The sequence below is a fragment of the Cannabis sativa genome, chromosome 6 (genome assembly GCF_029168945.1).
Source record: "Cannabis sativa cultivar Pink pepper isolate KNU-18-1 chromosome 6, ASM2916894v1, whole genome shotgun sequence".
Classification (NCBI taxonomy): Eukaryota; Viridiplantae; Streptophyta; class Magnoliopsida; order Rosales; family Cannabaceae; genus Cannabis; species Cannabis sativa.
Genome location: NC_083606.1, coordinates 60,351,424 through 60,378,389, shown reverse-complemented (window position 1 = coordinate 60,378,389; position 26,966 = coordinate 60,351,424). Strand labels below are relative to the sequence as shown.

Here is a 26,966-nt window from a genome sequence, read left to right as displayed (position 1 = left end):
AATTGTCATTTAAGTTATTTATTAATTAAACCTTACAAAGTCTCTTAATTAATAAATAAACTCTAATATCTCTTTTTTCTCTCAAATAAGCCCTTGCTAAGTGAAAACTCATAAATAAGACTAAGAATTCTAATTGATAAAATAAAAAAAATTAATTGAGACTACAAAACAATATTATCCTAGTTAGTGCTGGGACCATAGGTCTGTGTAAGTAAGCTCCTAATAAGTAGTTCTAGAATTTACCGAGTAAATTCTCTATCTTATTAATTTCTCTTTACTCCACTATAGATTCAGAATTGCACTCCTGATTACATAGAACGCTTTATTCACCAAGAATAGACACGCTATAAATTATCCATTATTTCAATCCAAATAATCAAAAATCCTCTATAGATGATCTACACTGAGTAAGGACAAATTTACTGTTCTACCCTTTAATGTATTTATCCTTAAAACACTTAGCTACTTGTAAATGATATTTTAGTAAACTAATATAATTATTAAATGAGCACTCTATCATTTATCACGTTAAGTGAAGCTCTAAGGAAACTATCGTTTCACTTCTAATAATTATAGAAGTTATAGATTCTATATCTACGATTAGCGCTCCCACTCAATTGTACTATCATATTTCCAAGATGTAAGTATTGGGCCGATCCATTTGGTCAGCATTAACGAACAAGTCAAAGAATATATATATATATAATATATTTAAGCCAAAACATAACCATCTCAGGATTGAGATATTTTGATCTAAAATCAACTAAGTGATATTAACTTAGAAAAGATATAATGATAAGTTTATGATATATTTTCTACTGTCAATATCGTTCCAGTCCGATGTATACCCAATACATCCGATATTAGTATACTTTGCTAATGCCTTGGAAAGGATATTCCACATATAATTGTGTAAGTAAATTTTATCGATGATTATCACGTCAGTATAAATCTAGTGCACTGATAAATCATGGGAATAAATACTTTGAAGCATGTAATCATGATTATTTTCCAATGTGAAGACAACACTATAATCATGAATAACTATATGTTTGGAAATTAATAGAATTTATATATTAAACATATAGTCATGAAAATAATCATTTGAACCATGCAACATAAAATATTTTTTGATCTTTTATTAATTAGTAAATCTGATTATATTGAAATGAGTTTTATTTAGAGCATAAAATCCCAACAATTTCATCTTGTTATCCACTTGAATGAAGACCTCCACACACCACCCAAAAATCTTAGCATCTGGTGCCACATTTGTTTCAATACCAACCCTATTCTAACATAGTTGAACCTTCTGACATGTCACCAAGCCATGAACAATTAATTCATCACTCAAGTTACAAAGAGGAAGCAACGAGGTAACCTCCACATGTGTAGATCAAAGTTGAACCATTGTTGGAAAGCAACTCATACCAGCACGCCACAGCAGGTTCTTAACATTAGGAGGTAATTTTATCTTCCCCATTTTTTTCTTCTTCCAAAAAATAGATTCTTCCATTTCAACCCACCTACCATGAAGTTTTTGAAGGAGATTATATTTACTTTTAACAGTGTATAAAACATATGGTTCTTTGGATCAAACATAATGATCACCAGCCTAAGATAATTGTGATGGAATTTGCAGAATCATGTTCTTGTCTCTCTCTCCAAATAGATTTGTGATAAGCTCCACATCTCATCCTTCACTATCAACACACAATAAATTATACACTTTGGCAGTTGCTAAACTAAGGTCATCAGAGATAACAAAGGGTTCTCATTATCAGGTAGCGACGATTCTCTCAGCACATCAATGGTTCAATGCTCACCAACACATCATTAAAATCTATTTTTCACCATTTGTTGTGACTCCCATATGCTACACCATATAAATCTTAGATTATTTCCTAGTGGAGCATTTTAAAAATCCCCATTTAGAAAATACCTAGCTTTAAATAAGCAAGATGCTAAAGAATTAGGCCTTGTAAAGAGTCTCTACTCTTATTTTCCCAAAAGAGCAAGATTAAAATATCTCAAACTTCAAAACCCATTTCGCCACCATTTTTGTGACGATAAAGTGAATCCCAAGAGTTTAAGAGCAAGGTTGTGGAAAGTTGGAGGCAGCAAGTAAATGGTAATGATCTCTTTTCCATTTTAACTAAGCTTAAAAGATTGCAGAAAGTTTTAATGGAGTTCAATAAGAGTATGATTGGAGATGTTCATGAAAAATATGATTTGGCCTGAATCAATTTCAATCAAGCTCAACTTGAGTCATAACAAAACCCCCATTCAGTTACAATTTAGAGATAAGCAACTGAGGCCAGAGATTTGCTAGTTTAGAGTAGTAACTCCTTAGGGAGCTATCTAAAATAGAAAAGTAAGATAGACTGGCTGCAATTTGGTGATGAAAACTCGGCTTATTTTCATGCTAGCATCATGAAAAGAAGGGAGGAGAACCAAATAGCAACCTTTGTTGACTCAGAAGGAAAAGTAGTGGATGATTATATACTTGTATGTTGGAATAAATCCCCACATACACTATCCAGATTAGCACAAAAATAGTAAGCAAATATACAAACCTACAAGTGGCATTTGGCCTTTAACAACCTATTGAGATAAAACCAAAGTTAGTTGCAAAGTTTGTTAAAACTGTTGCAACTAAGTCTTAGAGCCCTAAGGTTAGGGTTCAGAGATCCATTCAAGGGAATACCATACACAAAGAAGAAGAAGAAGTTAGTAACAGAGAGAGAGAGAAAGAAAGAGAGAGAAGAAAAATACTATAAACACTTGAAAATTAAAAGGGATAAGCAATCATACACATGATTTGGAATCCAAGTGTGTAAATTATTGGTCTTGAAGATCCAATAGTGGAATCCAAGAGAAAGTACCCAGCAACATTTTTGGGGAACCTCTATAAATCTGGTGCTATCTCTGTATTGTTTTTCTTTACTTTTATTGCTTTGTGTGTTCTTATGTGTGGATTTAGGGTTATGGTTTGATCTGGGAAGGAACAAGGCTTGATCTTGTGAGATAGCAGTCTTTGAGTTTCTTGAGAAGAAACTCGAAGCTCTGCTAGGGTTTCTTTTTACGTTTTGTGCGAGGTAGAAATGAACTAGCTCTAGATTGTTCTAAAGGGTTAAGGTTGTGACCAAAATGACATTTATTTTTGGTTTGAGTCAAGTGTCGTTTAACTCAGGGTTAAGTAGAGTCAAGTGTTTTGACTCAGGAAAAAAAGTCATTTTTGACCTTGATTAAAACTTGATAATATTTTGTTTGGTGTAGGTTAAAGTGGTAAATTTTTACATTGTAGTTGACCACTTTTTGTCTCATTTTAGGAAGTTCATGAGGAGTCTGAGTTCAGTTTCACAAAATTTGACTTTGGATCCTATAAGGGAAGGTCCTCAGCTTACCTTAGACTAATAATTGCTTCTTTTAAGACCGTTTCAGGTTAAAGATGTCAAAAAAGCCTTAATTCCCTAACCTGAAAAGCCCGTGGCTAGATGGATATGGTTCAAAGTTTTTAAGGTCATGTCGAGTGAGTTGGGAGGGGAGATTTCTGCAGCTGTCTTGAAATTCTTCAAACAAGGTCGAGTTCCTAATGAGATGAATGCCGCACTCTTATACCTAAGAATGATAATCCTAGTAGTGCTATTGATTACCGGCCTATTGCAAGCTACAACACACTTTATAAATGCATATCTAAGATGCTTTGCACTAGATTCGCTAAGGTGTTACCATTATTAGTGAATGCAAATCAAGGAGTATTTGTTAAAAGTATATCGCTTGCTCATAATATTATGATTCTGGGGGATCTGTTAAAGGGTTATCAGAGGCATCTCATGTCCTGTAGATGTTTACTCAAGATTAATATGAGTAAAGCATATGACACCATTGATTGGGAATTTTTATAAAGACTGCTAAAAGCCTATCACTTTCATCTTAGTTTGTACAATGGCTCATGGTGTGTGTTTAGGGTACATCTTATTCATTAGTATTGAATGGTAAGATCCAAGGAAAATTCAATGGTGCAAAGGGACTTAAACAAGGATACCCCATCTCTCCTTTCCTCTTTGTCTTGGCCATGGAATATTTGACATGATTGCTCCACTTCCACACTAAGAATAATGAGTTCAGGTATCATCCGATGTGTAAAAAGTCTTACTCTTGTAAATTTTGTGCTTTGCGGATGATCTTATAGTTTTCTGTAAAGGAAATGATCCCTCTATGAAATGTATAGCGGCAGCCTTTCAGGAGTTCAGTTGCAGCTTGGGCCTTGTTGCAAACAAGAGCAAATAATTTTTCTACTTTATGGGGGTGCAAAGTAGTTCAAAACAGACCATGCTTGAGTTGCTACCATTTCAGGAAGGTTCCTTCCCTATGAAATATTTGGGGGTGAAACTTAGACCAACAAAGTAGAAATTCTCTAATTGTGAAGCTATACTCATAAAACTCCAAGCTAAACTACATACTTGGGCAAGTTGATGTTGGAATTTATTTTACCAAGATCTAGATTTACTAACAAGTATGTTTTTAACATCCTAATATGAATTTCTAAAACAATGAAAATAAACACATAAAAGGTATGAGAAACCTTACAATAGTTGCAGCGGAATTAAATGACTCCTCCCACTCAGATCTCTAACCCTTGTATCCTTTCTGTAGCAGAGTATCACCAAGATCTAAGCCTAATTCTCCTTCTTGTTGATTGGATTCTTCACAGTCTTACACACTATGATTAAGGATCAACTTATTATGTGTGGGCATGCACTCAATCACTAATGGCTGAATTTATTTTGTGAAGAAAGGCTTAGGTATTTCGAAAATTCAAGAGGAAGAAGAAGAAGGAAGAGGTCTCATCAGAAAGCTAGGTTTTTAGCTTTGGAGGCATTAGTTGGATGATGAGACCTTAGCTATCCTTTTATAATAATTTCCATAGGGTTAGGGTTGATTTATTTAGAATAAAAAATTGATAAAAAAATGGAGCATAAAACCCTTAAGTGGTCGGCCATGATATGGACCCCACACAAATTTGGTTTTTGCCATTTTTCTCAACTACTTTATCTATTTTTCACAAATACCACTTTTTACAATTTCAACCCTATAAATGCTAGAACTATTTATTTAAAAATTAAAATAATTATCAAATAAAATTGTCATTTATAATATTTATTAATTAGACTCCACAAAGTCTCTTAATTAATAAACCCTAAAATACCAATTCTTCACAATTAAGCCATAATTTAGGGAAAATTCATCAACTAGACATAGTCTAATTTTAGAATTAAAATTGATTAATTAAAATCAATTAACTGAATCTTACAAGTAGTTTGTCTCAACTAGTATGGGGACCATAGGCCTATATAACTGAGCTTCCAATAAGCAGATCTAGAATTTACCAAGTAAATTCACTAACTTATTAATTCCTCGTTGAACCACTATAGAACTTGGAATTTTACTCTCAGCTACATAGAACGCTCTACATTTTCCACGATATAGATACGCTATTAATTATCCATTGTTATAATCCCAATAATCAATGATCCTCTATAGATGATTTACATTGCATAGGGACAAAATTACCGTTACACCCTTTCAATGTATTTTATCCTTAAAACACTTAGCCACCTATAAATGATATTTTTGTGAACTAATATAATCACTAAAATGAGCGCTCTATCATTTATCTCTATTTAGCCAAGCTTGAAGGAAATCATCGTTTCACTTCTATGTCCGGATAGAAGCTCTAGATTCCATATCTATGATTAGCGCTCCCACTCAATTGTATTACCGTGTTCCCAAAATGTGCGTATCACCCGGACCAAAAAGTAGGCTTAACTAACAGATCAAAGAACACAAATAATACTCTCGAGATCGAACCTAACCATCTCAGTATTGAGATCATTTGATCTAGGATCAACTAGGTGATATTGAATTGTATAGTAAGATTATCATATCTAGTTCAAGTTCAATATCAGTCCCTTCCGATGCATACTCCATACATCCAACCCAAGCTTACTTTAACCAATGCCTTGGAAAGGACATAACACTTATCCAAGGTGCAAGTAAACTACGTTGTAGATTATCATATCAGTTAAACCCTGTGTACTGATAAATCTAGGAATACATTTAATCACATAATCTTGATTACATTCCACTGTGTTGACAACACAATAAATAAGAATGTCAGTGTGATAAGGGTTTGGATGAATTTATTAATCAAATAAGTAAATAGATGATCACATGAACCAAATAACACATTAATCAAGTAATGAAATTAAATCTATTTCTTTATTGATATGAATAGAAAAGATTACATTGAAATAGAGTTTTATTTAGAGCACAAAGTCCAACAGTTGACACCTTTCATTTGTAGGTCAAACTCTCTTAATCAACTCTATCATAATTGAAATTAGGAGCTACTGGATTAGTATATTCATGCTCCCGCAAAAGATTTGTAAAAAGATTGATAGGATTTCCAGGAACTTTCTTTGGGGTGAAAGGGGTAATACCTGTAAGATGCATCTTGCTTCATGGGATTGTGTGTGTAAGTTGAAACTATTTGGAGGTTTGGGCTTCCGTGATGGATATAAATGGAATAAAGTGGCTATTGCAAAGTACCTTTGGGCAGTAAGTTCAAAGAAAGATTATTTATGGGTCAAATGAGCACATTGCATATACTTAAAGGACCAGGATGTGTGGTCTCATGAGCTTAAGCAATATGTGAGCTAGTATTGGAAAAAGTTCATGAGGCTCATGGAGACGTTCTCCCTGAATGAGATCCAAGCTGTCTGTGTTGAGAACCATTTCAAAGTAAGTAAAATATATGAACACTTCCTACATAATGATGATCGTGTTGGTTATGTGGGTGTCGTGTGGTGCTCTCTTTCTGCCCCAAAGCACTGATTCATAGTTTGACATGCCTTAAATGACCACCTTTTGACAAGGGACAAGCTCATTAGGAGACAAATGAGAGTTGATTCCCCTCTTTATCCTATTTGTGAATTGGAGTTTCAGAGTCACTCTCACCTCTTTTTCTCATGCCCATTCTCGCGAAGAGTTATGCGCCTCATAAGACAATGGCTAGGAAGCATGTAATGGCGTAATTTCTATGATGAATGGATTGAGTGGTTGAATTACAAGAATCCAAAGAACCTTTTGAACAATGTCTTCTATGCAGTAGTGGCGGGTGCTACATATGGCATATGGTTTGTAACGTCCGCGCTTTAAGCCTCCATTGGGTCCTTACACCCACGGAATGAATGGCTCTTATACACAAGTACGTCACTCTAGCTGCTTCATAGATTGATTACTGACCCTACAGACCAACACGAGTGTTTCGAGCATGCTTTGTCCTCACTCGCACGCTTCCTGGGAAAACTTCCCAGGAGGTCACCCATCCTAAAATTGCCTCAAGTCAAGCACACTTAACTGTGGAGTTCTTTCGTGATGGGCTACCGAAAAACAAGATGCACCTTGTTGATATAGGTAGTACCGATCAATCCATTTAAGCTCTCTTCAAATGTGTAGTCCCATACCTACACAGTCTCAGAATCATCCCACTTGACCTTCCCCAGGCGATGTGGGATTGCACAGCTTACTCGGTATTTCCCCTTACAGATCACGGGACTACTGACTGTCACAATCACCCCCCCATACGGGGTCCGACGTCCTCGTCGACCACACTTCCATCTGGGTCAAGGCTCTGATACCATTTTGTAACATCCCCGCTTCAAGAGTTCTTTCATGATGGGCTACCGAAAAACACGAACCACCTTGTTGATATAGGTAGTACCAATCAATCCATTTAAGCTCTCTTCAACTGTGTAGTCCCATACCTACACAGTCTCAGAATCATCCCACTTGACCTTCCCCAAGCGATGTGGGATTGCACAGCTTACCCAGTATTTCCCCTTACGGATCACGGGACTACTGACTGTCACATGGTTGAATAGAAACTTATGTGTGTTTGAAGGTAGATATATGTCACCTTATTGTATTGATCTACTTTTCAAAGAGAACATTAAGACAAGGGTTTATTTGTTAAGGTTTCTAAATTGTCCAAAAAAATTGTAGATGTGTTAAGAATTTGCAAGAGTGGTTGGGTTTGGAGAGGTATTCCCCGGATTTGATGTAATTTGTTAGTATTGATTAATGAATTCCCTTTCTTGATAAAAAAAATTCAATCCTAGGACATCTAATGAATCCTTTGACGAGAACTATTAGAGGATTGCCAATGAAATTTGGTCATCATACGCTTGATATACTGATTAATCTCCAAAGGATGTAGGAAAACACTCATAGCATAGATTGGTAAAGATTGAGCCACCGTTTTAACAAGAACTTCTTTTCCAATTCTCGAGAGGAGTTTCCCTTTCCAACCTTTAAAATGTTTGCGAACCCTCTCTTTCGAATACCCCAAAACAGTTGACTTGTCATGGCTCATGGATCTTGGAAGTCCAAGATAAATGTTTCCCTCCTCTGCAGAGCGCATATGGGGAAACTGACAAATAAAAGCTCGCATGTTATCATCTGTTATTGTGAAAATTAATATATGAAAGTATACATAGTCACACAAATAATAAAGTGGTAAGTAAGATCGTCTCCATAGGGATAGCAAGTAAAATTTAATGCAAAACCAATTATTTAACAATTTGGATTTTAAGAAAATAAATTGATTGGATGTTGTAAAGTAGAATAAAATTGATTGAACTGGAATTAAGATTGAAATATTGCTACAAATGCTGGAAAATTAATTGCAAGGAAAAGTAATCAAAGGAATAATAGACTTGAATAGCTAAATCCCCCCTATGTTAAATCAGACCAATTTTTCAGCATTACTTTAGCAAAGTTGCACAGAGTTAACAGAATTTTTCTTATGTTTATGAGATTTTTTCAAAACTCACAAATTCAGCTATACCACTTAGTTCAATATATTTCTATATCAAATCAAGTTGTAAAACATCAATTCTCAAGTTATGCAAGTTATGAAATATCCCTATTTCCTTTACTAAGAAAAACCTAAACCTAAGAATTTACATTGCATCATTCAAGTACCAACTACTAGATTTAACCTTTCCAGTATTAAATCTAGCTTAATAACTTGCCATTGATTTTTAAACAATAATAGTAAATAAACATGAAGCTCACTTGAATGAATAATGATAATTTAGCTTAAGTAATGCATTCAAATTTAAAATACATGACAGAAGAGATTTTTAACCATTCAAGTCTCAAAAGTTTAGCTCATAACTAAAGTAGCAAACATAAACCAAAATAGAAAATTAATATCCATGAGTGCTAGAATAGCTATGCAAAATAAGAAAATACAAAATAAAGAAGAAAGAAAGAAATGAGAACAAAGCCTAGATTGATGGTGTTGTAGGTTGGATCTTCTTGTCCTTATCTTCCTCCTTCAATTCCTTGTGTTTCCTTCTTTTTCTTCTTCTTCATCATCATGCTCTTTCTTTTCTACAACTTCTCTCCAATAATGGTAGACCCTTTTGTGTGTATTGATATATATGTAGTGGCTGGTACTCCTCAAAGTTAGGTCTATAGGGTGCTTTTTTCAATAACCTAATTAGAAGCCCATTTCTCTCCACGTTGGCCCACTATTCTTGGTCTCTTTTTTATTTTTATTTTCACAACAGCCAGTTGGAATAAAATTGATTGGATGCCATATGATTGCTGATGTGGATGGATGAAAACTCCCTTTGTAACTCTGACATGTCACTGCCCAGAACGCTATAGCATTCTGGCAGCATTTCCTCTCAGATTTCAAGTGTAAAGCTCCTGCCTTGCATCCTTTCATTGGGCTGATTTAGAGGGTTCTTTCTAACAACAAAATAGACAACTAATTAAATAATTATAATTAAGACTAAAAATTTAATAGACACCCAAAATTAACTTGCTAAATTAAAAAGAAAGATAAAAACTAACAAAAGTAACAAATAGCACACTCTTTCACTACTCTCTTTATCACAATTGAAGTTTAATGTGATAAAAATAACTCTATACCATAGAGTAATCACACCCCAAACTTAAAATATTGCTCATCCTCGAGTAATGAAAAATAGAAAGAACAAAACAACAAAGACAAACATGATAGCGATAACAAAACACTAGAAACAGAGAGGATATCACTCATTCAAACTTAGTTAGTGAAGAAAATGCTCTCAGAGTTATATGGAATGGAAGTGAAATGATGGTAGTGAATATGCCTTGAACCTGCGTGTTTCAATCAAGTTTTGCATGTTATTTATGTCCACAATATTTAACAAAAGTAACTCAATCACTAGAGTATATACAAATGCTTCCCACCAACACCTTGAATTCATATAACAACTACCCTCGATCTCAAGTTTAAAAGGTTTGCTTCCATAAGTTGAATCGGTGCAACCTTCTCCACTAATGTAGTCTAGCTTTACACCTTAGCTCAAAAGGACTTTACTAGGCTTGTAATGTGAGGCTTAGGTTCGGGTAGGATGAAAGATAATATTTCTTTAGCTTATAACCTAACCACCTCAATTTATCAAGGACTTTTCTCTTCCTCTTAAGCACTCACCCAAAAATATATTCTCAACTCGCAATAATTAACTAATTTTAGCTCAAACTCTCTTGCTATTTTTAGTTCCAAAGCAAACTAGATAAGGAGAGCAAAAGCTACTACGTTTTCTTGGATAAGGGGTGGTACACCCCAAACTTAGTTTAAACTGTCTCTTTCTCTCTCTTTTATTTACTACTATTATTGTATATATATCATTTTTTATATTTTTTTTTCTTTTGAACAGCAACAGTAGCTTCACATAAGTATATATAATTTTTTTTCTCAAATATAACTATATGTAGCAAAAGAGGGACTTTTATGTAATGTGAATCAAACTTTCACCACCCCAAACTCACACCCCATCATCATCTCTAATGTAAATTATTTCACCACACTTTGTAAACTTGTATCCTCACTTCCTTATCTCAAATAATATTTGATTTGTCCTTGATAAATTTCACCGATTAGGCTTAGGTTGTGAAGGATGAAATTTATGTGTGTGTGTGGGTCTATTAACTTTGATTGGTGTAGAGAAAAAAAACTAGGCTTTTTCGCTCAATTAGGGGTGACTGTTGACAATTAAATATTCTTGGGTTAGTTTGAAAGGTTAAATCGTTCAAAAATGGCCTAGATCATTTCTAAGTTGTAAAGCTAGCTAGGATTTTGCCTCAAGAATTACACTAACCAACTCTAGATGCTTAAACTCTCTTAAGGTGTTAGCTATTCTAGAAACTCAAGGTATAGTGGGATAACACAAGCACACAACTATTGAAAACATTACTCCTAAGCTAGCATTTAGACAAAAATAACACTTAAAACTAGCATTTTCAACACACCAAACCAAGGCACACCACAATGGAGGAAAATAGATTTTTTTTTGTCATCGAGCGCTACGCTAACCTAGCTAAACAAGCAACTAATCCTCTCAGTTACAACTTAACAAAACACAACACATAAAATAAAAATGCAACAATATTTAACAGCAAAAGATACTAAAAACACACAATCAATAATACAAACACAAACAACCACAATAATAGTAAAATTAAACTAAAGAGAAAAGAAAAACTCCTTCAAGAATCAAACTCTTCACCACAAGAGTCTCGTCCACTTCATTAACCGGTAACCACGGCTCAAGAATTTGATCCGAAAATTCTAGAAATCCAAAAACTTGTTTGGGCAGGTTGATCTACAGTGCACACCTCATTCACATGTCTCTTTCCCTTTCATAGGCCCAGTGAGCATGCATACGCTCACTCATTTGCGCTTACCGCTGAGATAATTGAAGCTGTAAAGTTTCTTGCTTGGTCAATCAATTCAACAACTGATCATTAGAAGTGGAATCGACTATGGGGTGCGTTTCGAGACACGAGCATGCCCAAAATAATGATCAATTTCTTTGGAACTGTGCTTTCATTAGTTTGCATTGTGACACTGGCATCCTTACATATTTCCATGACTAGTGCAGGAAGGAATAACTTGCCTTTTTCCCAGTGTGCACAGTCAAAAATTTCTTTAGCCAACACTCTGCCAAAATCAATATTATTCATCCCCTTCATAAAACAATACAACATCCACATTCTCTCCCTACTCACAGTGGAGTCATGTGAGGTTGGGAGGACACTTGCTTGGACAAAGCTATACAAGCATTTGAGGTCATGTTGGAGATCAGTTCTTCTAAACCAAAAGGTGCCCTTTTCATCAATCTCCCAATCAACCTCTAGTTTGGCTAATTTGGGCAGAATGTCATGGATGAGCTTGTCAGTGACATTCTCACTACACTTAGAGTACTCACATTCTACAATTCTGAGATGGAAGTATTCGTTTATAACCTCAGCACTAAATGGGACATCCACTCATTGAACAGTAAATATTGTTGGCCACTGATGATCTAAAAATTTTGCATAAAATTCCTTAACAACTTCAATCAAAGCTGTTCCGGAGCTACAACAAAGTCTTCCCAATTTCTTGCCTTGATATGTTCCACTAACCAACTTGGCAAGTTTCCAAATTTAGTGGGCTAAACCATCAACCCTCGCTCAATATAGAATTCTTTATGCCGAATGAACTGGTTGAACTTTGTTTTAGCTGCGGCAGTTACGAATTGCTTGATGTCATCCAGGTTAGGTTGTTTCTTCTTCTGAGCCACTTGCTTGGTTCTTGGCATCTTTCTTTGATTCACACAATAATCAGGCACAAATCTCACACCAATAATTCAAAGTCACACCAAAATAGAAATATCAATGTTACCTAAAGCCAAATGTGAATTTCCACCAAACTGAGTGTGTCCAAATAGAATTAGCACCCAAATATGATTAAAGGTATGTCAACAGACTCGCAAGAAGCTTGAAGACAACACAACAATGGCTAATCTTGCTCCTTTTAATTTTTGTGAGCAGTTAGAATGGCGAGAGATATGCTTATGGCTGGCACTGATGGTGATTTTTCAAGTTTTGGCTCTACACGACTGTGCGATGGAGAAATTCACTCGGTGATGCGAAATGGTGGAGATGGAGCTGTTGTTGCGAGGTACGTTTTGTGGTGGTTAGGTGATGATTGGAACTCCACTGGGTTTCAACTATGGTGAACGATGCTGGTGAAATTGATATTGATGGAGGCAGAGCTAATGCTAGGGTGGCTGGTTGCAGCTCGTGGTGGATGGAGCTGGTGGAATGGGAATGGTGGAAATGGGGGATTTTGGTGGGGGCGGCTATGTTTTTCTGGAGAAGGAAAAGAAAAATGATGGAAAAGGTTGGGTTGTTAGGGTTAAAGAGAAATAATATGGGTTATTAATAAGTGAATATTTACTTCAGCCCCCCTCTTTTTTTTTTAGAAAATTTCACGCCCCAGTGTGAGTGGTTCTGTAAATGCCCAAGATTTTTCCAAAAAAAATTTGATACTCCAGTAGTTACAGTTTTGCTATAGCATTGCTTCAAAATTTCATTTTCTTATGCATCCTTGTTTCGAAATGTTGAAGCAATGCTATATCTCCTTGGACTTACTGCTTCAAAAAAAAAAATCCTGCTTTTCACCACATTAAAACAACTCCATTTTCTGTTATTCTTTGCCTTGCACCTGCAATAAAAATCACCCACCATTGCAAAATCATTAGTAACTGTAGGAAATTAAAAGAGATATATATATATATGTAATTATATAAGTATGTGTATATATATATATATATATTTTTTTTTTCTTTTCTTCTTTTTCTTTTTTCTTATACAAAAAGGGGTGGTACACCCCAAAATTAATTTTAAACATCCTCTCTCTTTTTTTTTTCACAAAGAATATTTACAAAACGTGTTCCTCTTCCAACATTAGGTTTTCATAAAGAAATTAACAATCCAAATGCAAGGCAATCTTCCTCTTCATGCATCTTCCAAAGTGATTGAGGTCTTTGCCCGATCGACTTCACCTCCAATATAGTGCTTTAGTCGTTGTCCATTCACTTTAAATACCCTCCCAAACTGTTCTTCTTTGACATCAATAGCTCCGAAATGATACACTTTGTTGATAGTGAATGGTCTGGACCATTGAGACTTTAACGTCATAGGAAACAACTTCAACCTTGAATTGAACAACATAACTTGCTGCAATTCTTCAAACACTCTATGTTGAATCCTCTTGTCATGCCATCTTTTGGTTTTCTCCTTGTACAACTTGGCATTTTCATAGGAGAAAAACCTCATCTCTTCAAGCTCATTTAGTTGAAGCATTCGGGCCTCTCTAGCAGCTTGGAGATCAAAGTTCAGCTTCTTTATAGCCCAAAAAGCTTTGTGTTCCAGCTCTACCAGCAAATGACAAGCCTTGCCATACACCAATCGATAAAGGGACATACCCAAAGGTGTTTATACGTTGTCTAGTAAGCCCAAAGAGAATCAGAGTGACCTATGAGACCAATCCTTACGATTAGGATTAACAACTTTCTCAAGTACGCCCTTGATCTCTCGGCTAGAAAGTTCGGCTTGCCCGTTGGTTTGAGGATGGTAAGCAGTTTCAATCTTGTATTTGAGATTATACTTGACCAACAAGGCAACAAGAATTTTATTCACAAAATAAGTACCTTCATCGATTATTAATGCCTGAGGTGTTCCAAAATAAGTGAATACTTGCTTTTGGAGAAGCTTCATCACCACCTTTGAGTCATTTGTAGGACTTGTTACTGCTTCAACCCATTTAGAGATATAGTCCACCGCCAACAATATGTAGAGATTGCCATAAGATGGCGAAAATGGCCCCATGAAATCGATTCCCCAAATGTCAAAAAGTTCTACTTCAATAATGTAATTCAATGGAATTTCATTCCTTACTAAAATATTGCCAACTTTTTGGCAACGATCACACCTTCTTGCAAAATCATGAGCATCCTTGAAGATGGAAGGCCAATAATACCCCAATTGAAAAACTTTAGCAGCTGTTCTTTGCCCGCCAAAGTGTCCACCATAGGAAGATGAGTGATAGTGTTCTAGGATGCTTGCAACTTCCTCTTTTGTCACACAACGCTCCATTATTCGATCTGCACACTGCCTATACAAGAAAGACTAATCCCAATAGTAGAATCTTACATCATGAACAAATTTTTTTAGTTGCTGCCTATTCAGATCAGGATGCTGCAATCCATTCACTAAGTAATTCACAAAATCAGCATACCAAGGAGTATTTTCTTGAGCTACAACCAGCATCTGCTCATCTGAAAAAGTCTCTTGAATTTGTATCTCATCTTGCCTTTCACCACCTATTTCCAGCCAAGATAAATGGTCAGCCACTTTGGTTTTTTCTCCCTCTTCTATCTCGAATTTCTAAGTCAAACTTTTGAAGAAGTAACACCCAACAAATGAGTCTTGGCTTTGCATATATCTTGGCAATTAAATATTTGATGGCTAAATGATTGGTGTAAATGATCACCTTGGTCCCAACAAGATAATATCTGAATTTGCCAAAGGCAAACACTACAGCCAACAACCCTTAACCATCCTAACATAAATAAATGAATCCTCACCCTCTGACTAAAAGGTTACCATTTTACGTTTACAATCAATACTGGCCGAATACTTGGATAGAAAATCCATTCCAAGTATAATATCGAACTCCGTTAAATCAAATTCCACTAGGTCAACACTCAACTCTCTATCTTCAATTCTAAATGGCATAGACCTAATCCACCTTTATAGATAACTAACTCTCCGCTGGGTAGTAGGGTTCCAAACCCTAATTCTATAAAATAATAAGGCCTACCCAATTTATTAATTACTCTCGACGCCACATATGAATGTGTAGCCCTAGAGTCAAACAACACAGTATAAAAGGAGTTGTTAGCAAGAATCTGAGCTGTTACCACTGAAGGACTGGTTGCAACATCCGCTTGTGTAATGGAAAACACCTGAGTGGGTACAGGTTTTGGGTCTTACTTCTGCTCTTCCTTTTTCATCTGAGGGCAGTCTTTCTTGAAATTCCCAACCATGCTACACTGAAAGCATGCCTTCGAGTACATTCTCCAGGATGATGTTTCTTGCAACGTGGGCATTTAGGATAGGAATAACCCTAACGTCCACCTATACCTTGGATCCCATAGAACCTCATGCTCTGCCCCAAACCACTAGAGGTTAGAACATTCTTCCTCTTTTGGTCAATATTGGTATCAGCACCATCCTTACTATAACACGAAGTAGGAAGAGTGGTGGTTCCACCAATATTTGAAGACCCTCGGGGCTCCCGAAGGAATTCCACTACGCCCTCAGCTCAGAGAGCCTTTTGAACCATCTTAGCATAACTAGTTGTGGCATTGGTTGTAATCACCAGATCGTGCCTAATCTTGGCATTTAGACCCGCAAAGTATTTTTCTTTCTTACTGAAGTCTGTAGGCACAATTCCCAAAGCCAACTTAGCAAGTCAATTAAACTTTGTTGTATATTCTGTTACTGACATTGTCTCTCCCTGAACCAATTCAGTAAACTCTTTTCGCTTAGTACTGTAGACTACCTCATTGTAATATTGGTGTTGAACATGTCTCAAAACTCTTCCCAAGTAAATGCGGTGACGTCCCGGGGGAGGGATACAAACTCCCACCACACAAGAGAGTCCTCTTGGAATTAAAACGTAGCACAGGTCACCTGATCATTCCCGGTGACACCCATAAAGTTCATGATCCTCTCAATTATTGTGAGCCACTACTTGGCTTTCATGACGTCTAGACCTCCCAATAAAACTAGAGGCGCTTGTTTGCAAAACCACTCATACAAAGGTTTCCTACGGTTGCCAACAATAGGTTGTTCTGCTGGCACCGCTGGAACCAAAGCAGCAAGCACTTACAGGGGAGGCACTGCAAGAGGACCCTACTATCTAAGCCTCTGAATTTCTTTGTCTTATTGGTGGATTTGGGCTTGCATTTCTACAAACCTTTGCTCCTAATCTGGAGGAGCTTGTGGTGGATTTTCATGTCCACCTCCTTGACACCTTCCACGACCTCTACTGCGTCCACGAGGATTTGGAGGATTTCGACCTCCCTGATCGCCCCTGGTCTCGACCATGTTACCACGACTTCTTGTGTTTGGCACCCATATTATAAGACTTAGCCTAAGAACCCATAAGTAAGGTAGGTTAGACATCGATCATGTGTTTTAAATTCCATACTTATGGAGTTTATGTTGGAATTGTTTTACCAAGATCTTAGATTTACTAACAAGTATGTTATTTAACATCCTAAATATGAACTTCTAAAACGATATGAAATAAACACATATAAAGTATAAGAAACCTTACAGTGGTTGCAGCGGAATATAATGTCTCCTTCCACTCAGATCTCTAACCCTTGTATCCTTTCTGTAGCAGAGTATCACCAAGATCTGAGTCCGAATCTCCTTCTCTTGAATCTGGATTCTTCACAGCCTTACACACTATGATTGAGTACTACTTGATGTATGTGGGCACTCACTCATTCACTATAGGCTCGGTTTAGAAGAGAGGAAGAAAGAGAGAGAATGTGATTTCGGCTAGGGTTAGGAAGGAGGCTCAAATTTTATCTGAAGGAATGAGATGCATCATCTTTTCCCTTAAGCCATCACTACCTATTTATAGGAAACCACCTAGGATTAGGTTAGATTTATTTGGCATTAAAATACTAAAAAAAATAAATGGTAAATATGCTACATAAGTGGGCAACCATAGGTTGGATGTTGGGCCCCACTTTGCAATTTTACCATTTTCTCATCTTATTTTCTCAAAAATGCCAATTTTCCAATTTAACTACTTAAATGCCAAATATAATTATTTAATAACTAAAAATTAATTGTTAAATAATATTGTCATTTAATATATTTATTAATTAGACTAATCAAAGTCTCTTAATTAACAAATAAATCTGAGAAACTCTTTCTTCACAATTAAGCCCTTACTTAGTGAAAATTCATAAACTAGACATAGTCTAATTTTAGAATTATAATTAATCAAAATCAATTAACTGAGTCTTACAAGTAGTATTGTCTCAACTAGTATGGGGACCATGGGCCTATATATCTGAGCTTCCAATAAGAAGACCCAGAATTTACCAAGTAAATTCACTGACTTATTAATTCTTTGTTGCATCCACCATAGAACTTGGAATTGCACTCTCAGTTATATAGAACGCTCTATATGTTCCACGATATAGATACGCTATCAGTTATCCATTGTTATGATCCTCATAATCAATGATCCTCTATAGATGATTTACATTGTATAGGGATTAAATTACCGTTACACCCTTCAATGCATTTTATCCTTAAAACACTTAGCCACCTATAAATGATATTTTAGTGAACTAAACATAATCACTGAAATGAGTACTCAACCATTTATCTCTGTTTAGCCAAGCTCGAAGGAAATCATCATTTCACTTCTATGCCCTGATAGAAGCTATAGATTCCATATCTATGTTTAGCGCTCCCACTCAATTGCACTACCATGTTCCCAAAATGTACGTATGACCCTGACCAAAAAGTAGGCTTAACTAACAAATCAAAGAACATGTATGATACTCTTGAGATCGAACCTAACCATATCAGGATTAAGATCATTTGATCTAGGATCAACTAGGTGATATTGAATTGAATATATATTATGGTATGTTTATCATATCTGATTCAAAGTTCAATATCGGTCCCTTCCGATGCATACTCCATGCATCCAACCCAGGTTTTACTTTAACCAATGCCTTGGAAAGAACATAGTACTTATCCAAGGTGCAAGTAAACTATGTTGTAGGTTATCATATCAGTTAAACCCTGTGTACTGATAAATCTAGGAATATATATTTAATCACATAATCATGATTACTTTCCACTGTGTTGACGACACAATAAACAAGAATCTAAATGTGATAAGGATTTAGATGAATTTATAAATCAAATAAACAAATAAATGATAACATGAACCAAATGACACAATAAGTGATGAAAATACTTCTGTTTCTTTATTGATATTTAAAAGATAGATAATACATTGAAATAGAGTTTTATTTAGGGCATAAAACCCAACAGTTTAAGGCAATGCATTCAAATGAATAGCATATGACTGTCATGCTTCCCAACATGTTTTTCTAATCACATAACTTACTAAACATATAAAGGCTTACTAAACAGTGAGTCAAGCTTATATCTGATGATGATTGTACATGTATTTACGATCTACAGTAGACAACCTGGCAGCTCTGATACCAAAAAGTGTAACGCCCTAATGATTAGACACGATACAGTGATCTTTTGATTACTATTCATTCCTTTGCTAATCAAAATATTTTTCTCAAAAATTGTGATAAATTAAAACTTTTTGAGTAATATTAAACTTTAATAACTATAATTATATAATCATAAAAATAAGTCATGATCCCACTTTGAAATTGTTTACATGTTCAAAATAAACATTACAATTATGCTGCACATCAACTACAAAATAAGACTAAGTCATCCCGAAACCAAACTCTCTAGGTCACACCATCTTGACATGTACAATCATCTTCGAGCTCTGGACTATTGCTTCTCAGCCTTAGCCTTCCTTTTACCCACACATGCGAGCAATAACTGTGAGTCGACAAACTTAATAAGAAAAGCATATAACATACAATATATTACTGACTTGTATTTAGGCACCCATACACCTATCCACAAAACTTAACAGATGATTAAGAACTTTCTTAACTATGGTACGACCTCTGTACCACATGCACTACGTACCGCTACTGTACTAGTGTTGGTAGGGTTTGAACCGTACTACGTACCCAACTGTACTAGTGTTAATAACATCGGATTGTACTCTTTAATATCACAGGCTATACCACATGCACTCATTACTGCTTCCGTACTAGTGTTGATAGCATATGAATCATATAAGAACATGCATACAACATACATACACATATACATATATATTCTATGCTAATATTACCTCGTTTCCAAATTTAAGTGTATTGGTCAACCTAATTAGAAAATCACGTACTAACAGAGGCCCTGTGTCACAATCACGTAAAATAGATAATCAACTTTCTAAAACCTTTTTGGGAATGAAAACTCAAAACTAAGAGTTTGCCTATCAATAAATAGCATGGTAAAATCCTAAGTATCGAGGAAACACGAGAAAAACAATGAAACGGGGAAACTGCCTGAAAAACAAAAACCTTCCTTTTTGATTTAAAACAACCCCAAACTTTGCCATAAGTTCTGGAATACCTATAATCAACATAATAAACCATTTCCAAGTGGTAAAACAAGGTATATAACACAAAAACACACAATCCACCATAATTGAGCCAAGTTTGAGTTCTTGAACTCAAACTTGCTCAACACCATAATCAACCTTTAAATCTAACTCAAATAAGCCTAAACCAACTTAATTAAACCTCAGAAAACATCCCCTAACTCCTAGGGTTCAGACAGAACTAAAGTACAACAATTGCATGCTTGAAACTAAAAAAAAAAAAAATCAACAAAACTTAAAGATATAGGCTCTAGGGTTCTTACCTTTTGTCCTTACTACTTGAATTCTGCTAGAACTCCACAAAATTTGCTCAACAAATCTCAGTTTGTTGCTGATTCCGTCTAAGGTTTGAAGGGGGGGGGGGGAATGAGGGAGAAGAAGGAAAAATTGGTTTTTCTTTTTTTTTTTTTCTTTAAAATTTGATTAATCTCATTAATTAATAATAGGATTAGGATGAAACAACACATATTGGCCAGCCGTCCATTAGAAAATCAGCCACCTAGCCTCAAAACTAAAATGACTAAAATGTCCTCACTTAAGTGCTTAAATGGTAAAATGGCTTAGGTCCGATATTCTAAATATCAACTTATGAATACCTTGCTAAATAAAAAGGTTCTAAGCTAATTCATGTGACTAAATCAGCCATCTGTCGCATTTTCTATCGTCGCCGAACGAAAAATCATAAAAACTGTAAATTTTGCATATAACATAAATAATACACTTAGAGTTTAACAAAATTACCATAATTGAGAAATTACAATTCTAATGTCCATTTCTAAAAATGGGACCCACAATAGGTATAAACTCATGTATAATCATTAAATATCAACAATTAATACCAATTGCATTCGCTAATCCATAATCTAATCATGCGGTCATTACAACAACCCTTCTCAAACTCCTCAATCTCAAAGAAATGTTGGTCCACCCCACCTACATCCTTACTCACAATGGACCAACACTTTTGGTAAAATGCATAAGTCATACCGTCTGGTCCCAAACTTTTATCTAAATCCATTTGGGACATTGCTTTCCTTATTTCTTCTTATGAAACTATTTGTGTAAATGGAACTATCTCCAAACTATGATAGGAGCTTTACCTATCCACTTCTCTAGCGATGTTGCAAAGTTAATATTTATCGACAGACATTTGTTTATCGAGTAACATGCAGTTTTAACAACTTCTTCCAAAAAATGTCTCTCTAAACTAACACCATTGAGCATGCATCTCATTATTTCTAGGAGTATTCTGCAAACCCATTTTATTGGGAGTTCTAGTCTTTGTGTGGTGTCTTGCAATCCCTTCTTTAAGACAAACAATGTAAAACTCATTTGAGCATTACTAGAGCCCATTATCTATGCTTAGCTTTTTAATTTTATTTCCAACTTGATTTTCAATCAGTTTTTTCCAATTGACGAAGGTGCGAAAAGCTTCATCTTTATTTTTGAGTAAGAATATATCCAAACTTTTCTTGAGTAGTCATCAATAATATTCATGAGCTCTAGCTAGAGTTTTCACTTTCAAAGGGCCCTAAAGATCTATGGAAAAAATAAGATAATGGTTCACGTGAGTAATGCACACCGTTACTAAACTTGACTTTGGAGCTCTTGCCATATGTGTACACGCTTCATAAAACTCAAGCTTCTAGTTTCCCTTTCAAAATGGCTTGCTTCTCTAACTCTTAAACACTTTTCTGATGACCAAATCTAAGATGTCGTATTCTTGTACACTTAGAAGCCTTGTTGCATCTAGTTGTTGGTGTTGCAATACTGGTAACTAGGGGTGTTCACTAAGTATCCGATCCAATCCAATCCGCACGATCCAATCCAATCCAATCCGCAAAATGCGGATATCCGCACTTGCGCGGATTGGATTGGATTGAAAAATCTAAAATCCGTACTTGTGCGGATTGGATGTTGTTTGACCTCAAAAAGTAACCGATCCAATCCAATCCGCACTTAATTATATATATTTTTAAAAAATTATAATATATAATATATATTAATTTTCTAGTAATATTAAAAAAAAACACATACTTCTAATTTATTAATCTTTTTTAGTAATATATTGAGTTAGTGTATTTTATTTGTTTTATAATACAAAACACTAGAAAAATTATTCTATTCACATAGACACATACACACAAATTTAAATATATATATATATATACTAACTTATTTATTTTAGTAATAAATACATATATATTTTAGTGTAAATTATATATTGACATATATGTATATGGGTTTGATTTATATATATATAAATGGAGATGGAAATAGATTATTATTGGAGATTAAGAAACAATAGTCTTATTTTAATTTTTTTTTCTATGAAATATTAAAGAATTTATTGTTAAAAAAATAACCGATCCAAAATAACCGATCCAATCCGCACTATTGCGGATTGGATTGGATCGGATTTAAACTATTATGCGGATCGGATTTAAACTATTATGCGGATCGGATTGGATCCAAAATATGAAATCCGCACTTAGTGCGGATTGGATGTTGTTTGACCAAAAAAGTGCGGATTGGATCGGATGAACACCCCTACTGGTAACTAATAATTCAACACTAGTTACTGTAACAGTTGTAACAAAAAATATATGCAGAATAATTTTTTTATATATATTTTTGATGATAGTGTCCGTTGTAATTACAAAATTCTTGTAAATTTTGAAAAAAAATTATAAATAATTTATAATATTAAAAACAAGTTCAAATTTTTTTCGAACACAGTAAACCGAAACCTTAGTATTTGTAAACTATTCAAGTAATTTCTAAAATTTACTGTCGTAACTACAATAAATGCCACCATACAAAATAAATAAATAAATAAAAACCTCTATGTTTCGAAATACACATTGTATAAAACAATCTGCCACGTTAAAATAAATTAACAGCATAAAATATGATTTTTTTTTGAGATTTTTTCTATTATAAACTTAAAATGTAATAAATTTACATTTATGACCCTAAAAAAGAAAATAAACAAAAATAGAAACTATAAAGTTGTTAATTACAAAAATGCCGGCCAAGCAAAACGGAACACCATCTTCTTCGTGACCCAGCCGCACCCTTCTTCGTGACCCAGCGATCCAACCCCAACAACCCAATCTCAACCATCTTTCTTCCAAAACCAGCAAAATCAAAATCTAAATAAATGTAGAACTCCTAGGAAACAAGCTGAATCCCGAAAATCCAAAATCAAAAACGAAAAGGAAAAAAAAAAACCAGGAAACCTCCATTGATGTACAAAAAAACTCAAAAACAACAATCATTGAACAAAGAAATCGCGATCAGAGGAGAAGAACCGAGTAGAAGGAGAGCTGGAAATCAAAGAAACTCACCCATGATTGAATTAGAAGGAGAATTGAAGGTAAACAAATTTTTTCAGGAACGTGAAAACATCTTTTAGTGTAGATGAATAGTAATTTGATATTAATTGATGAAAACCGGATTAAATTGAAATAATAATGAAATATTGATGAAGCTGAGAAAAAAACAACAACGGTTTGCATGAAAATAAACATTAACGCATATAAATAATTGCTACAGTGTTTTATTCTGAAAACTGTTGTTTACAAGTTGTTTTACAGTGGAATAATAGTTGTTTGGGATCTACAAACTAGAAAATATGAATCTATTGTTATTAATTACTGATTGCTTTTAAAATAGTTGTTTGATAGTTGATTTAAGCTATATAAATAGTCGGCCAGCTGAAAGTGTTAGATGCATAAGTTATTGCTGGAAAGAGTTGTTTATTGGTTGTTTTGACAGATTAAATAGTTGTTTGCAACTACAAAAACTGAACCAAGTAAATAATTTACATTATTTCAGGAAACAGAACCATTACAAATATTGGTGCAGAGCAATGGGCATTGGGATGACAACAAAAACTATGTTGATTATGAATCAAGTGGAGAATTAATTTCGACCAAGTGCACTTTTGAGGAACTAATGAGAATAATGATGGAAGAACTCCAATGCAACCATGAATCAACACAACTACAACTGAAATATCAACTGAAGGAAGGAGACCAACCACTACAAATCAAGGATGACAAAAGTCTGTTGTTCTACATAAAGCTATTAACGAAGGAGGTTGATTTCACAAGGTACCCATTGTGTGCGAACAAAACCAGTAACACGACACCACCTAACCAAACAATGGTGTGGAACAATATGATCATGGAATCGTATGAGAACAACGCAGCACAGGAAGACTTGCAGCAACCTGGAAACAACACGGCAACAACTTCCAAGCAACAACTATCTGCGCAGACGATGGGATCTGGTAAATTTGATACATTTTTCCTAGAAACAGTAACAGTGTCATCAGAATCAACCATACAACAACCAGAAAACAACAGAGAAAAAACTACAGCAGTAGATGAAGATTTCGACTTCACCGACTATGCAAAGCTTGTGGCTGCAGAAATGGTACAGCAACTAGAAAACAACCAGGAAGAAGAAGAGGAAGTGGACAACACAGAAATGATGATCATCAATGACAAACGACATGAAACAATAGAGAAGGGGCAAATTTACAAGGACAAAGAAACATTGATAAGTACACTATGCTACTTTGCAATCAAGAAGACATTTCAATACAAAGTAGTGAAATCTTGCACAAAAGAATACAACATAGTGTGTTTGGACACAAACTGCAAATGGAGTTTAAAGGCTACAAAAAATGGAAACACAGAAACATTCATAATAAAGAGCTACGAAGAAGAACACACATGTGCAGTTACAATAAGATTTGGAGATCAACGACAAGCTACATCAAAGTTGATAGCAGATTTTGTAAAACCAAAATTCTTGAACCTGAAAACAAAGTGCAGCCCTGCAGACATAAAGAGAGAAATGAAAGACAAATACGGAATAAAGATGAATTACATGAAAGCATGGCGTAGTAAAGAGCGAGCACAAACCCAGCTACATGGAAATGCTAAAGAGTCGTACAATCTCTTGCCAAGATACCTGTACATGCTACAGAAAACAAATCCAGGTAAAAAAAATTTAAAAATTTTACTTTGAAAATATTTGTGAAAAAACAGTTGTTTTTGCGTTGTTATTTCGTTGAGTACATGTTGTTTGACAAAATCCTGTTTGATTAAAATTCAGGAACATTAATAGACATAGAGAAAGATGATGATGACAGTTTTAAATATGCATTTGTTGCATTGAATGCTGCTATAAAAGGTTGGCCAAACTGCAAACCAATCATCGTGGTAGACGGTACATTCCTAAAGGTCGCGTATGGAGGCACGTTGCTCACTGCCAACACACAAGATGCAGAATCGAAAATTTTTCCACTAGCATACTGCATAGTTGATTCTGAGAACGATAAATCGTGGGAGTGGTTCTTAAAAAAAATAAAAGAAGCATTCGGGGTTCGAGAATGTCAATGCCTAATATCAGACAGACATGAAAGCATCATCAAAGCAACTAGGAAAGTGTTCCCTGAAATAACACATGGCTACTGCATCTTCCACCTCTTGTCGAACCTCAAAACAAAATTCAAGAAAAATACAAAGCATTTCAGAGTGCCATTCTTTGCAGCTGCAAAAGCTTACACAGAAATGGAGTTTGAATTCCATATGAGGGAGCTAGACAACTTGGATAAGCGCATAAGACCGTACCTGGAGAAAATTGGCCATGAAAAATGGTCAAGGTATCATTCAAAAAACAACAGGTGAAAACTAATAAGAAGGATAAAATTAATGATATGTTCACCTATTTAGAGCGTTGTATTTGCGTTGTTTTTGCGTTGCGTTTGAGTTTTTTTTCAAAAGTAGAACTATGACAGAAACTGTCCAAATTATAGGTACTCTACCATGACATCAAACATAGCTGAGGCACTGAACTCAGCAAATTTAGCAGCAAGGGAAACACCAGTGACAACATTAATGGAGTGCTTGAGGGCACAAATGCAAGAGTGGACATACAATAATAGAAAGGAGGCACAAAAATGCACAACAAGGCTGACACCATCATCTGAGAAAAAACTCATAGGGAACTATGTACAGTCATTGCGACTAACAGTAAGTTCAGATTATCGTTCGCATAAAGTAAAATAAAAACAGTTGTTTTTGCATAGTTTTTTGGTTGTTTTAAAGTTGGTTTAAAACATGCAGGTGAAACCAGCAAACCAGAACCTGTTTGAGGTGATAGATGAAGACAGAACAAGAATAGTAAACTTGAAGGAGAAGACGTGCACATGCAATAGATTTCAAAAAGATGAAATGCCATGTAACCATGCAGTCGCCGTCATGAAGGACTTGAACATAAACACATACAACTACTGTGCACAATACTACACATCAAAAGCATGGCTGCAAACATATGAAGAAACAGTATACCCAGTTGGAAACGTAAGAGAATGGGAACTTCCAGAATTTTTTGAAGAAATCATAGTGTTGCCTCCAAAGGAGAGAATCAAGTCTGGAAGGCCGAGGAAAAGAAGAATGGCAGCAGCTTGGGAAACAAAGAAACAAAACAAGTGTGGCAAGTGTGGACAAAAGGGACATAACAAAAAGACCTGCAGAAGAATTACAGCATAGAAGTGGAAACAACTACACATCAACCAAAAAACAACTATATTAAAACATTTAGAAAACACATACTGCATATTACGATTGGTTGTTACATACATTTTTTTATTGTGATTTTTTATGTGGAGAGATATTGATAA

The 26,966-nt window shown here is 35.1% G+C and overlaps 3 protein-coding genes across 3 annotated transcripts; 2 read left to right on the top strand and 1 right to left on the bottom strand.

Moving 5' to 3' along the window:
- Window positions 1-13,908: 13,908 nt before the first annotated feature.
- Window positions 13,909-14,376, bottom strand: LOC115695343 (uncharacterized). The gene has a single exon (XM_030622416.1). The coding sequence runs from the start codon at window positions 14,374-14,376 to the stop codon at window positions 13,909-13,911; it is 468 nt and encodes a 155-aa protein (XP_030478276.1).
- A 10,783-nt stretch (window positions 14,377-25,159) lies between these two features.
- LOC133039322 (uncharacterized) lies at window positions 25,160-25,971 on the top strand. Its single transcript, XM_061118189.1, has 2 exons — window positions 25,160-25,280; window positions 25,397-25,971. Exons 1-2 carry the CDS (start codon window positions 25,160-25,162, stop codon window positions 25,969-25,971), a joined length of 696 nt encoding a protein of 231 aa, XP_060974172.1.
- A 138-nt stretch (window positions 25,972-26,109) lies between these two features.
- On the top strand, window positions 26,110-26,835 carry LOC133038877 (uncharacterized). The gene is made up of 2 exons (XM_061117330.1): window positions 26,110-26,316; window positions 26,410-26,835. Exons 1-2 carry the CDS (start codon window positions 26,110-26,112, stop codon window positions 26,833-26,835), a joined length of 633 nt encoding a protein of 210 aa, XP_060973313.1.
- Window positions 26,836-26,966: the final 131 nt, after the last annotated feature.

Excerpts from the sequence above, each read along its gene's own strand:
- LOC133038877 (XM_061117330.1), top strand. The coding sequence starts at position 26,110 with ATGACATCAAACATAGCTGAGGCACTGAACTCAGCAAATTTAGCAGCA. Across the intron at positions 26,317-26,409 it reads TACAGTCATTGCGACTAACA|GTGAAACCAGCAAACCAGAA; the intron begins GTAAGTTCAGAT and ends TAAAACATGCAG.
- LOC133039322 (XM_061118189.1), top strand. The coding sequence starts at position 25,160 with ATGAATTACATGAAAGCATGGCGTAGTAAAGAGCGAGCACAAACCCAG. Across the intron at positions 25,281-25,396 it reads GCTACAGAAAACAAATCCAG|GAACATTAATAGACATAGAG; the intron begins GTAAAAAAAATT and ends ATTAAAATTCAG.
- LOC115695343 (XM_030622416.1), bottom strand. The coding sequence starts at position 14,376 with ATGTCCCTTTATCGATTGGTGTATGGCAAGGCTTGTCATTTGCTGGTA.